Genomic DNA, 14,863 nt, shown 5'->3' on the forward strand with positions numbered 1-14,863 from the left:
ATAGACATACCTTTTTTATTTATCTCACACTTTCTAAATATCAAGTTATCTATCTCGTAAAAAGTGGGGGAAATAAATAAATAAAAATGTCCCTGAGTGAGGCAGTCCCACTCCTATTTTTCATTGTATTAGACAGATACAGTGAAGACAGACAGGAAAGTGAGGAGAAGAAGGGAGAGAGGGCATGTCAGCAGAGCATGGGCTGGATTAGAACCCATGCCGACATGGGCATATGTGTGCACTGTAGACCGCGGTGCTAGACCACTGGACCACCCCAGGCCACGGGAAAAAGACACTTGACGGAACCGTCGTTCGGGATGTCGTTTCCGCCTGCGAGACATTTTTGATGCACGTATTACCTAAACCTGTAAACCTGCTCGCTACCAGGTTTGTTCAGAAGGATTGGTTGCATAGCAACCAAGCAGCAAATTATTTGAGCCACATTGATGGAACGGAACACAAGCTGAAATTAGCACCAGGATCTGATTTAAACCGGGATCAGATTTAATCACGGTACGTGGAATAGCCCCCAGGTCTTTGTTGTTCATTCCCAGCTTCAGCACAACCTTAATGTGGGGTTTGGGTTTAGACCTGGCTTGAACCACACTTCCCATCCTCCCACACGGCACAACACCAGAGCGACAAAATATAAAATGACCTGCAGTAAAGAAAAGTGCATGTGATCATTTCTAATGTTATGTATATCATGACTTGTCTGAGGCTCAAAACTTTAGCACTTGTACTAAGAGGTAAAATAAAGTAAAGGAGATCCTTTATCAGCGATCAGCAAGATGAAGGGACTGACGCTGTGGATCCCTCAAACAGAATGAATAACACCTATAACTTGTTGAATAGTATCAGATTCTCTTGTTTACCATTTTACTTTCTTTTAAGAGAAAGAGACAAGATGCAGTTCAGTAGACTATGATGGCAGTCTTATTATCTTTTAAGTCATTGGACCTTTGACAGATGCATTGCCATCAATAATGCCTGTTGACAACATGTACTGAACTTTATTGTCGACAGATGTTGTCAACAATAGTTTAACAGACATTGTATGCAAAGAAAGACATAGAATAACTGTATATTTTAAGTTTGATAAGGTAAGACAGAAGAACTGAAGTCATTATGCAATAGTTTTATTAGACAAATATAAATATCAGGAATTGAAATGATTATTGAACAGCATTATCTGAAGTCCCAGTTGGTGCCTTGAATATATAATCCATTTACCAGGAAGCAGTCATCTGGGAAGAGTGAAACAAGGGAAACAATTGCAAGTAGACATCCCTCTTCTTCGTCAACTCATCTTTCTTTTCTAACTCTCTGCAATAAATAACAAAAAAAACACATTTAACACAATGTATTTAGGGGTACATCAGGTTGTCATGTTCAAGCATCTGGTTTAATGAGTTTATGTTTGTTGTACTAGGGTGGACATATATCTATATGGTGAAAATATAAAACATCGAATCAACGCTGAGAACCTTTACTTTAGTAATGGCTTCATTTCAAATCTAAACTTTTGGAGTATGGCACTAAAAGACAACAATCTGTCCTCTTTCCATAAACTTATGGAGGGCACTGTATCTGGCTCAACAAGTTCATGTTACCTGCAAGACTGCCAAATACTTCCACTTCACACAGAGTAAGGTATCCTGTCTTGTCAGGGATGATCACACTGACACAGCGACCCTCCATGTTGTTACACAGGAAGGTCTGTGTGTGTTCTGCTGGGATGGGGGAGATGACAGTGCATCTGAGAGAGACAGAGGAGAAAGATCAATATGTCAGTTCAACAATGTACAAATCCATGAACAATACACTGCCATGGATAAGACCAAACGATGTATTCAAATAGTTGAATTAAATGAAAGTGTGAAGTCTTCTGCACTCGGTAGGGAAATGCCGCATGCATCACCTGGGATTGTCGTTGCCGTTGTTCTCCAGTGAGTTACCAATACGAATCTCAGCCCCTTCAAGCCTCTCAGCACAGCAGTCTCCTCTATTGGTGATGGACACAGCACTGACTCTGTACACATCCAGCAGGTCCACTCTCCACCAGGGGTTGGCCTCAGACCGAGTGTGGGTGCAGGAGGATCCTCTGTGGAAGTGTGGGTCTGTGTTCCCATCAACGGCCCTGGGAGCAGGAGCGCTAAAAGCTGTTGATGACTGAACAGCCACTCTTCCCAACGCCACGTTTACTGGAGTGAAAGACAGAAGAGAGATCATGAATTGTGCACCGAGAGTCCACGTTAAGTCCTAGAGGGGCTCTAGCGTCATATCACAACATGTAGATAAGACATACTGTATTCCCACTGTAGCAAAGATATTTGGTTTAATAAATGCTGCTCTTTCTTTATAATTATAAGAACACATTAGACTTGTATAGCGCTTTTCTAAACACTCAAAGACGCTTTACAAACTGAAAAGATCGAGTAGTAATAATAAAAAGAAACAAAAAAAGGTAAATAGAAGAAAGTATAGGGGCCTAATTAAGGTAGGTAGTGCTGTGGACACATGGGAAGGGGGAGATGGTTAAACTGGTGAATACAAGTACATGTACTAACATTTAGTGCCAAATACTTCCACTTCACACAGAGTAAGGAACTCTGTCTTGTCGGGGATGACCACACTGACATAGCGCCCCTCCATGCCAGTACACTGGAAGGTGTAGACGCTTTCTCCTGTGATATCGGGTATGACATCGGGGATGACAGCGCATCTGAGAGACAGGATGAATATCAATAACAGTTCAACAATCCTTTAAAAGAAAAAAAAAAACACTGGTATGGATAAGAACAAAAGATATTCTAATAGTTGAAGTCTACTGCACTTAGCAGGAGGAAATGCTGCATGAGTCACCTGGGATTGTTGTTGTCCAGTGAGTTACCAATACGAATCTCAGCCCCTTTAAGCCTCTCAGCACAGCAGTCTTCTCTATTGGTGATGGTCAGAGTATCGACGTTGTACACATCCAGCAGGTCCAATCTCCACCAGGGGTTGGCCTCCTTCCGTGTGTGGGTGCAGGACTTTTGACGATAGTCTGTGTTCTGTTCCCATCAATGGCCCTGAGAGGAGACCCACGATGACTCTGTGATGACTGAACAGCCACTCCTTTCAAAGCCACGTTCACTGGAGTGAAAAACAGAAGAGAAATCATGAATTGTGAACCCTATGTGCACTAAATGGTAAATGGACTGCACTTATATAGCACCTTTATCCAAAGCGCTTCACAACAGCCTCTCATTCACACACCAATGTCAGCAAGCTACCATGCAAGGCGCCGGCCCGCTCACTGGGAGCAATTTGGGGTTCAGTGTCTTGCCCAAGGACACTTCGACATGTGGCCGGCCGGGACTGGAACCGCCAATCTACCAACCTTGCGATCATTAGACGGCGGCTCTACCTCCTGCGCCACAGCCTTCCCTGAGCTGTGCACTGAGAGTCCACATTAAGTCCTAGAGGGACTCTAGCATGATATTCACAACATGCTTGAAACGATTGGCAGATAAGAGAAATACATTCCCATTGTTCTGAAAATATTTGGTTTTAAAAAGCGCTTTGTATGAGGACCTTAGAAATAATTGCTGCTCTTTCTTTTGTAAGTAGAGTATGACTTAACATCTAGTTAATGTTACCTGGAGGACGAATTTCCAAAGTGCCAAATACTTCCACTTCACACAGAGTAAGGAATTCGGTCCTGTCAGGGATGACCACACTGACATAGCGACCAAACCGGTTGGCACAGTTGAAGGTGTAGGTGTTTTCTGCTGTGATGTCCTGGATGTGAGCACACCTGAGAGAGACCGAGAGGATAAAGGTCAATGTCAGTTCAACAACGTAGCAAACCCATAAAAATGCACTGGCATGGATAAGAACAAAAGACGTCTTCAGATAGGTGAAGTCTTCTGCATTTAGCCGGAGGAAATGCTGCATGACTCACCTGGGATTCTTGTTGTTGACCAGTGAGGTACCAATACGAATCTCAGCACCTTTAAGCCTGTCAGCACAGCAGTCTCCTCTATTGGTGATGGTCACAGTAGCGACGTTGTACACATCCAGCAGGTCCACTCTCCACCAGGGGTTGGCCTCCTCCAGAGAGTGGGTGCAGGATCCTTTGTGAAAGTCTTTGTTTTTGTTCCCATCAATGGCCTTGGCAGCAGCACCATTATGACGAGATGATGACTGAACAGCCAATCCTGTCAAAGCTACGTTTTCTGGAGTGAAACACAGAAGAGAAGTCATGAATTGTGATCCCTATGTGCACTGAGAGTCCACATTAAGTCCTAGAGGGGCTCTAGCATGACATCATTCACAATGTTCTTGAGTCAGTTGACAATTCAAAAAAAGACACATCTCAGAAGGTTACAATAGTCAGACATGCTTTATGTAATGTACAATCTAACTGAACATGCCAGTAACAGTCTTTAATGTTGTATTCTTACCCAGTTCCAGTGGGAGGCCTTGTGGTAGCACAACTCCTGTGGAAATGTCCATATCATGATGCTTTACAAGATGTTTGTCACTCCAGTTATAAGTACAACCGTGAGAGTTACTTTCACACGGGGGGTCTCCATTTAGGGTGCGTATAAGACAGAATATAATATCAAAATATAAGAGGCAAAATAAAACAATTAAAAATTTGAATTAACAAATTACACATTTAAGGCAATTATACATCCAGCAGGATTTATTTGCAGAGGCAGTGAAAGCATACAGAACATAACCAAGGTGGTGGCTGGTGCAGCAGTAGTGGTGGAGGGGCGATAGATGGAAGACATGAGGTACAGCAACATTTTATTAGGATCAAATGCAGTTACTAGACACTTACCTGCTAAAGTGTAGAGAAGTAGACCCCATTGCATGGCTTGTTGTGGCATCATCGAATCACCTGTTTTCAATCTCCGCTGTAAAAATGAGATAATAAGTTCAACAACGCTGCCTCCCATGCGCTTCAAACACACATTTGCTAAAACTATTGGATAAATGTCAATTTGACATCACATCCAAGAGTCATGGATAGCCACAGTAGTTTAGAGATTGCTACATGTGGATTCTTTTTGGTTCCATGTGGAAGCCTTTCCACAGAAGCTTCTTCATGTAGCCCATTTTGGAACCTTTTTTGTAAGAGTAGGTCAACAGCAGTTCACTACTACAGAAGTAGCAAGAAATAAACAATCCTCAGTACTCACAACTCCAGTAGACCTTATTGTGCTCCTGGTTATTCAGTGTTGCTCTTGCTCAACATACAGCAAACAGACTCCTTCAAGTGGCAAGATAATACCCCTCTCTACTCAGCTGCTCCTTATATACAATCATTTCTAGTCACATGACCAGGAATTGAGGGAACTGAGATTGATTTGGGTACTGTGTCTGATAATAGGTTGTGTTTTCAGGCTAATGCAGATGCCGTTTCTGAGAAGGTAAAACAACGTCTTTTCTTACTGAGTTATTGAATTCTGAATTATTTTAATGTGTGCACCAAAATGATGACTCTGTTCTATTGGCCAATAAGAATAGGCTTGGTCGGCTTGTCAGAGTGGCCTTTCTTTGTTTTATTATTTTGAAACTGTAAAAATCAAAAAATCAAATATCTAGCTGTAAAAGGTTACAAATAAAAATGAATCTTGCTTTAAAAAAGACTTGAATATTACTTAAAAATCTGTGGAGAGATCTCAAACATGGCTTCGTACCTTCATCCACAGTCTCCGGGGGGGGGGGGCTCTATACTACTACCTTATCGGATTTACACAAGGCGGAGTTGAATACATAGATAAATTGTATTGTAATCCAAAGTGTCTGATATTAGTTCTCTTTTCAAAAGCCAAAAGTGTCATGATGGGGGGTGATATGAATTTGATTTGACATGTAATCTTTGTAGAACTTACCAGTATTTATCGTCCACGACTCCTTGAAGCACTAAACTGGGCCATCCTTTCCTATTAGCGAAGTCTCTGTAGGCATCGCTGGGGGGCAACACGGGGACAGAGGTACAGTCGTTGGTGTACAGGGAGTAGAGCAGGGAGGAGAGCACACAGCCCTGAGGAGCACCGGTGTTAACTGTGCGGGGCTGAGACAGGTGAGGGCCCATCCTGACATCCTGCCTTCTGTTGCTGAGGAAGTCAGTGATCCACTGACAGATGAAGGGGTGGATATTCAGCTGTATTATGTACACTATTTAATTTGTCTAACAAACATATTCATTAAATATCATCTGTTCTATAAATTAACATAATTAATGACCAATATTTAAAAAAAACGTACATGTTCCAATCATATCACTATATTATGTACAAAAAGGTAGAAAGTATAAATACAACTTTAACATCTTAAACTTTAACAACTTTAACATCCCAGGCCACCATCCCACCCTGCCTGAAAACCTCAACTATCATCCCAGTCCCGAAGAAAAGCACGGTGAGCTGCCTAAACGACTACCGCCCGGTGGCACTCACACCAATCATCATGAAGTGCTTCGAGAAACTAGTCCGGGCCCACATACTCACACGCCTCCCGCCCAACCTGGATCCATACCAGTTCGCCTACAGAGCCCACAGGTCCACAGAGGACGCCATAGCGACGACTCTCCACGCCACTCTATCCCACCTGGAGAGGGGAAACAGCTACGCGAGACTGCTCTTCGTGGACTTCAGCTCCGCCTTCAACACCATCCTTCCAGACAGGCTAGTGACCAAACTACTAGACCTGGGTCTATCACACTCTATATGTGCGTGGATCAAGGACTTCCTGACCGACCGCCCCCAGAGGGTGCGGGTGGGCCCCCACACCTCCACAGCCCTCAGCCTCAGCACTGGGTCACCCCAGGGCTGCGTGCTAAGCCCCATTCTCTACAACCTCTACACCCACGACTTCACCCCCGTCCACCCCAGCAACTACATCGTAAAGTTTGCAGACGACACCACCGTGGTGGGATGTATCTCGGGGGGGGACGAGGCGGCGTACAGGGATGAGGTAGAGCAACTGAGCAAGCTGTGCAAGGTTAACAACCTGCTGCTAAACAAGTCAAAGACCCAGGAATTCATCGTAGACTTCAGGAGGAAAAAGTCCGAGATCCAGCCCCTGCTCATTGACGGAGAGAGCGTGGAGAGAGTCTCAACCCTCCGATTCCTGGGACACAACATGCGGGATGACCTGGCCTGGAAGGACAACACTAAAGGCACCATCAAGAGGGCACAACAGCGGCTATACACCCTGAGATGCCTCAGGAAACAACACAACAAGCAGGAGATACTGGTGGCCTTCTACCACGGCGCAGTGGAGAGCATCCTCACCTTCGGCATCTCCAACTGGTTCCACAGCTGCACAACAGCGGAGAGAAACGAGCTACAGAGAGTCGTGAGAACAGCACAGAAGATCACCGGCGCCCCCCTCCCCTCTCTGGAGGAGCTGTACAACACACGCTGTCTCAGGAGGGCCTCCAAGATCTCCAAGGACCCGACCCACCCTGGGCACGTACACTTTGTCAAGCTGCCCTCGAACAGGAGGTACAGGACCCCGGCCGCTAAGACAAACAGACTGAAGGACTGCTTCTACCACAGGGCCGTCAAGGCCCTGAACACAGAAAAGGCCTAAGTTCTGGGCCCAGGACAGTCCGGACGGATTGTATGGCAGCTAGTGCTGAGGCACAAACATGTACATTTTCAAGCCTGCAAACTGTGACACTTTAAAATAATGTGAAAAAATACTTTTTGTGCAATATGACAACCCTAGTTGACTATCTGTGCAGTATAGTACAGTGGATTGTGTACATAGCCTTTATTGATGTAAACCAGCTCCTTACCTTCTTTTTTTAGAGAACATTATCCTAGAACATTCTGGGAACTTAAAGAAAACTTCCCGCTGAAAACATTACGAGAACATTCTAGGTAACATTCTTTGAACATTTTTAGAACAAAAAATTGCTATCTGGGGAGTTGTTGCAGCAGGTTCTCCTCAGGACACAGTGATACAGTACATATATATATGTATACAGTGATACAGTGATACAGTAACTACAGTCTAGTACACAGTGATACAGTACATATATATATATATGTACACAGTGATACAGTAATACAGTAACTACAGTCTAGTACACAGTGATACAGTACATATATATATGTATACAGTGATACAGTGATACAGTAACTACAGTCTAGTACACAGTGATACAGTACATATATATATATGTATACAGTGATACAGTAATACAGTAACTACAGTCTAGTACACAGTGATACAGTACATATATATATGTATACAGTGATACAGTGATACAGTAACTACAGTCTAGTACACAGTGATACAGTACATATATATGTATACAGTGATACAGTGATACAGTAACTACAGTCTAGTACACAGTGATACAGTACATATATATATGTATACAGTGATACAGTGATACAGTAACTACAGTCTAGTACACAGTGATACAGTACATATATATGTATACAGTGATACAGTGATACAGTAACTACAGTCTAGTACACAGTGATACAGTACATATATATATGTATACAGTGATACAGTGATACAGTACATATATATATATATGTATACAGTGATACAGTGATTCAGTAGTTACAGTCTAGTACACAGTGATACAGTACATATATATATATATATATATATGTATACAGTGATACAGTGATACAGTAACTACAGTCTAGTACACAGTGATACAGTACATATATATATATATGTATACAGTGATACAGTAATACAGTAACTACAGTCTAGTACACAGTGATACAGTACATATATATGTATACAGTGATACAGTAATACAGTAACTACAGTCTAGTACACAGTGATACAGTACATATATATGTATGTATACAGTGATACAGTGATTCAGTAGCTACAGTCTAGTACACAGTGATACAGTACATATATATATGTTTTGATTGATTGAAAACTTTATTAGAAGATTTGCAGAAGTAGGTACATGAAAGTACATATTACATACAAGGTCAACTAAAAGGATAAAAACCCAAGAAAGCCACTGGCTTATTTCAATTGGGGTCCTTGATTTTCAATTCATCGTTACATGTAAGACAGACAGGAAAAAAAACTAGTACTATCTACAAGATAATACAGACAAATAACTATTACTATCTACAAGATAAACATACATCCATCATGGGAAGAACAATACTAGATATACAATACAACAAAACATCAGGTATGTACAGCGGGTAGGACAGGTGGGGACATACACCACAGGTGGGGGCGGGGGACAAAACACAAAGTATGTACAGTGGGTAGTTCGGGTCTTTTAATCTGATTTTTGATTTAGAGGGTCCAGTTACGGATTGCAGCCTCCTGTAAATGTTTTTTGAGAGTGGTTTTGAAGTATACAGTGATACAGTGATTCAGTAGCTAAAGTCTAGTACACAGTGATACAGTACATATATATGTATACAGTGATACAGTGATTCAGTAGCTACAGTCTAGTACAGTTGAGGCCTTCGTCTTGTTGACATGACTGATGGCTTCCTGTCGTGAGAGGAGACAGAAGAACAAAAGAGAGAAATGAAAGCAGGCGCCTGTGGTCTCGCCTGAATTGAGCAGGTAGGCCTACTACGGTTGTGCCTGTCCAACCTCACTCACCTCAAAAACACACTAAGCTTTTTTCTCCCCTCTCTCTGGGACAGAGTGCACGTTGAATTGAGCACATCGTCACCTGAGCTCAGAGAAAATAGGTCTGCCTTTGCAGGGTTGAAATACCCTGCAAACCAAGTGAGGAGGGTGGGACATTGCGGGTGGGGTAGCGTGCACGGCAGGGTGGGGTAGCGTGCACGGCAGGGTGGGGTAGCATGCATGGCAGGGTGGGGTAGCGTGCACGGCAGGGTGGGGTAGCGTGCACGGCAGGACTGCCAACCCAGGCCAGGGGGAGTCCGCTGCAGGTCCCACGTTAGCGTGCCTCCACTCACAAGGGCCGCTAAAACAATGTTGTTACGTAATATTGTATTTTATCTTTACCTGTTCTTTTTACTGTTTTCCCCTGCTTTTATATTCATTCTATGCTTGTATATGTTTATATATATGTTTATATATTCACTTTATGTTCTTATTCCTGTTGTAAAGCACTTTGAGCTGCATTTCTTGTATGAAAGGTGCTATAAATAAAGCTTTACTTACTTACTTACTTCCTAACAAAATCAAAGTTCACCACATTTCATCACGTTGCTTAGAATTCACTCAAACATGACTAAAACCTCTCCATCTAATCCCACAGTAATGAGGCAACATTATACAACATTATACAACATTATACAATGAGCATTGCCTAACCTCCTTTGTTGAGGTTTTGAAATGTAAATGCTTGCGTATGCTACGGGTTGGGGTGAGGGTAGCTACGCCTCATAGAGGCATCAGGGCCAACGCCGGTCTCACTAAATCTCAGTCTATTCAGGCTGGTTAGCTGCTTTGGAATAAGGCGTCTGCTAAATGCCAAAAATGTAAAAGAAAATGTAAATGTGAACTTCAGCATGGCCTGTTTAGCACTGAGGAGAAAGCAGCGATAAGGAGGACCCTGCCAGTAACTGCCTGCCACTTAGAGATCTTTGATGTTTCCAGGGTACCAGTAGCATAGTGAAGAGACACAGTCCTGTGTGTGCCGAGCTCTGGGTAGCGTGGGTAGCAGTGTGAGGATGTCATGCATGCAGCATTGTGGATGTGGCGACAGAGCTTTACTGTAACAGCTTGTGTGTGTGTAGGCCCGTCATATACCACGTATGCATTGATTTCATCTCTGCTTACCATCTTCTTTTTTTTTGTTTTGCATTTATTCAGCATAGCATAAGCAAATATTCATCATAAAAAAACCCAGTAATGAGAATGCATCCTCCCCTCATAAGCATCATCTTCAAAGTGTTTCTTCTGAGATTAACATCTAATCATAGAGATCATAGTATCGTAGCGAGACCTGCTTTGAGTCTAGATTTAGGTCAACACATCTCAAATAACTAATAACTGTTCCTGGGGAACTTTTCTATTCTATGTATTTTCTATTCTCAGCAGAGATTAAAACACAATCAAAAAATCCTCAATCATCAGATTTGAAGTGGCTTGTTTCCTGTGGTCTGGATCTCTGCTGAGTCATGGTGAGGATCAGGAGAGGACGGGTTCACCATGCCAGCGTGAACGGGCCTCCTGTGGCACAGTCACTCTGAAAACACCACATCATACCCAGACCGCCACAGGGTACAACAGTGGAAAGCGCTTTGAGTTGAGGACGAATTGTCGTATGAGAAGTGAACGTCAGTCATAATGAAAGTGTCGAAGCCACAACCACCGCTGTGCCGCTGTCCACCACCGAATGAACGTTAGACCAGAACACTTCTGCTCTTCTGCATTCTCATAAAGAGAAGAGACACAGTAAGACATTAAGAAAGTGTTTCATGTTGCTAAAACCGCTGCATACATTTATTGTATGTATGTGTGCGTGTGTATGTGTGTGTGTGTGTGTGTGTGTGTGTGTGTGTGTGTGTGTGTATGTGTGTATGCCTTTGTTCAGGGAGTTTATTCAAATGTTGTACCAAATCTTTTTCCAAAATACCTTTTACTCTTCACTCTAAAATGTTTCCAAACAATGGTGAGGGTCAAGATAAGATGTCTTAAGTAAAGACAGAGAGCAGACTGGTGAGATTTAATAGTTTTTATTTGATGTTTTGTCATAATGTGAGTACACACACAGAGTAGTTGAACATTGAGAGTGGCAGGCCGTAGCACAGTAACACTGTTATGGTATCGAAGTATCAACACAATCTATATACAGTAATATACACTTTTATACAAGTAGGCTACTTGGAGAACTATATGTGTGTTCCTGATGTATTGTACGTTTCTCGACTTTTTGACACATAGAAAATGTAAACAACAATGGATTTCTAAACTGTGATAACCTCAGTCTGCACAGTATCACAGTAGACATAATGCAGCTAACCAAAACAGGAAGAAGTGCCCTAGGAACCGTGGGGCTAGTAGCCTACAGTATGACATCATAAGACGGAGGATGTGGTCTGATGAGGCGTTTCTCGTGGACTGAGCGTCATACAGATTTATAGGAAACAGAGTAAAGAACCGTAGATGTAGACGTACGCACAGGACACACGTCACGCATATGACTGGTGAGATGATGAGGTCATCAGAAATGTTGTTGTAGTCTGAGATGTTGCTGAACATGTTACTATGGTAACAGCCATATGGGGGTGGGGTGTTGAGGAGGAGGAGGGGGGGCAGTTACAAGGAGAGGACCGGGGTGGTCTCGGTGTCGGACATGACAGAGGAGGAGGGGGAGGAGGGGGGGCAGTTACAAGGAGAGGACCGGGGTGGTCTCGGTGAGGAGGAGGAGGGGGAGGAGGGGGGGCAGTTACAAGGAGAGGACCGGGGTGGTCTCGGTGTCGGACATGACAGAGGGCCGTTTGGGGATGCCTCCTCCTGATGGGCCCAGGCAGGTGAACATCTTCAGCAGCTTCAGGAGATCCTTCCGGAAGCGGACTCCCACGAAGACGTAGAGGAAGGGGTTGACGCAGGCGTGCGTGTACGCCAGGCTCTTGGCCATCTGCCCGGCCACGTCGAAGCGGCCGACCACGTCGCAGTCCGTCATGGTGGTGTTCGCCGCCTGCGTCGCCTCCGTGACCAGCAGGGCGTTGTACGGAAGCTGGGACAGGACAAACACCGCCACCACGGCAAAGATGACGCGCAGCGCCTTGTGCTTCTCGAAGCTCCGGGCCTGCAGCAGGGTGCGGATGATGACGGAGTAGCAGAGCACCATGACCAGCAGCGGCAGGCAGAAGCCCACGCAGACCTGCAGGGCCAGGACCAGGACCTTGGTGCGGTTGAGGACGTTGCTCCAGTAGACCATGGCGCAGAAGGGACGGCCGCGCAGGTCCGTCTTCACCTGGGCGAACAGGAACTCCGGCAGGGCCAGGAGGCCCGAGGCGCCCCACACCGCCAGGCAGGCCAGCTTGCTGCAGAACAGCCTCTGGTTCTTCCGGTTCTGGGCCTTGGTGACCTGGACGATGGCGATAGAATAGAATAGAATAGAAAAGAATAGAATAGACTTTATTGTCGTTGTACAGTTGCCTATACAATGAAATTGTAGTGGTTCTTCTGAAGGTGCAAAAACAGAAAACATATTCACATATTCACAAACATATACACATACTGTATAACATATCACAAATATTACACACTAGACAATTAAAAAGCGAAAATGCTATAAAACAAGCTAAGAGACAATGAGGTCCGTGGTGTCAAGTGCAAATAAAGACAACAATCTTAAGAAAATAAAAACAACTATGTACCTGGACGATGGCGATGTAGCGGTCCACGCTGATGCAGGTGAGCAGCAGCATGCTGCTGAAGAAGTTGATCTTGTAGAGAGCCGAGACGACCTTGCAGACGCCCAGGCCCACCGCCCAGCCGCTGGAGGAGGCGTCGGCGGCCCAGAAGGGCAGGGTGCCCAGGAACAGGAGGTCGGCCACGGCCAGGTTCAGCAGGTACACGTCCGTCATGGTCTTCAGGCGGTGGCGCACCGTGGTGTAGATCCACACCACCAGCAGGTTGCCCACGGCGCCCAGGACGAAGATGACCCAGAACAAGGGCGGCTCGTACTGACCCCGGAACTGCCTGACCCAGGACTTGTCACAGATCCCTGCGTTGTCGTCTATCGGCTCGTATTCGTAATCTCCAGACGCCTGCGAGGAAAAAACAAACATACCGTGAATAAGAGTGGGGTAGTGGTGGTCTAGTAGTGGATAGTGAGTTGGACTTGTGATCGGAAGGTTGTGAGTTCAAATCCCGCCTGAAACCACACCACTACTAGTGTGCCCTTGAGTAAGGCACTTAGCCCTCAGTTACTCCAGGGGGAATGTCCCTGTAATTCGTAAATGTAAGTCGCTTTGGATTAAAAGTGTCTGCTAAATGGCTAAATTAAATTATTAAATAATTAATTAAATTAAGAGTTCGTCTCTCTCTCTCAGTGTTCATGCTAACATGCTAACTGCTACCTGCTCTTCTAACCTCGTATTTCCTTTTTTTTTTCTTCATTCTTTTATAACGGTTAGAGACCAGTTTCATTGTTGTCGCATCATTTCCTGTCTACGATTGTTTACTGTCTGTTGGTACCGTGACGACACTCTCTCTGCCCGCCTACAGTGTTTCATAACGGTGCATCCAGCGGAGCGTGAGCGCTAGAACGTCTAACTGTGTCAGTGACAACACGCTATCTTCACCCAGCATCACCTGAGCTAACCCTCACCCTCACCTGCAGGTGTTCTGTCTGCACAGGAGAAACCACACCATGGTACCACTTCCTGTTGCCATCCGCTACGCTAGCTGTCCCTGGGAGGGGGTTGAATGCTCCTGAGGGGCTCCAGAAAGGGGCTCCAACCAAGCACATCAACAACACGACGCTGTCGCCTCTGACACAGATGTGGGACCGATAAACCTGCCGGGGGGCGAGGTGGGGGGGCGACAGCTTCTGTGGAAACTGTGATGCTGGTACTGTTGTAGTGTTGTAGTGTTTTACTGTTTTACTGTTTTATGACCTTTGCTGAAGTGTTGAGGATGTTCGCTTTGAAAAACTACAACCGGTTTTCTGCAAACATAACACTTATCTCACATCACAAGTCTCCTGGTAACCATAACAATGTGAAACACGCAGAATTGTTGCCTCTTATGTAAATCATGAATCATGTACCGTATACGTGTATGTGTGTCTATGTACACAAACAGATAAACTGAGGCACACCTGTCTACAGACATGCACTCACACAGAGCCAGACATTAATTGTTCAGACATCATAAACAAACCTTAAAAATGACAGAAATTAAATTAAATTACAAA

At 44.4% G+C, this 14,863-nt stretch overlaps 1 protein-coding gene across 1 annotated transcript in view; it reads right to left on the reverse strand.

The window, feature by feature from the left end:
• Positions 1-12,382: 12,382 nt before the first annotated feature.
• LOC308172747 (C-C chemokine receptor type 9-like) overlaps positions 12,383-14,863 on the reverse strand; it is a gene marked incomplete at both ends in the record, with an annotated part of 2,836 nt that continues 355 nt past the window's right edge. The window contains 3 exons of the mRNA XM_080547698.1: positions 12,383-13,027; positions 13,320-13,712; positions 14,276-14,464. Coding sequence (XP_080403824.1) covers positions 12,383-13,027; positions 13,320-13,712; positions 14,276-14,464 — 1,227 coding nt within the window. The remainder of the gene's footprint in view (positions 13,028-13,319; positions 13,713-14,275; positions 14,465-14,863) is intronic.

This window comes from Nansenia antarctica (assembly GCF_963989245.1).
Source record: "Nansenia antarctica genome assembly, chromosome: 17".
Taxonomy (NCBI): domain Eukaryota; kingdom Metazoa; phylum Chordata; class Actinopteri; order Argentiniformes; family Microstomatidae; genus Nansenia; species Nansenia antarctica.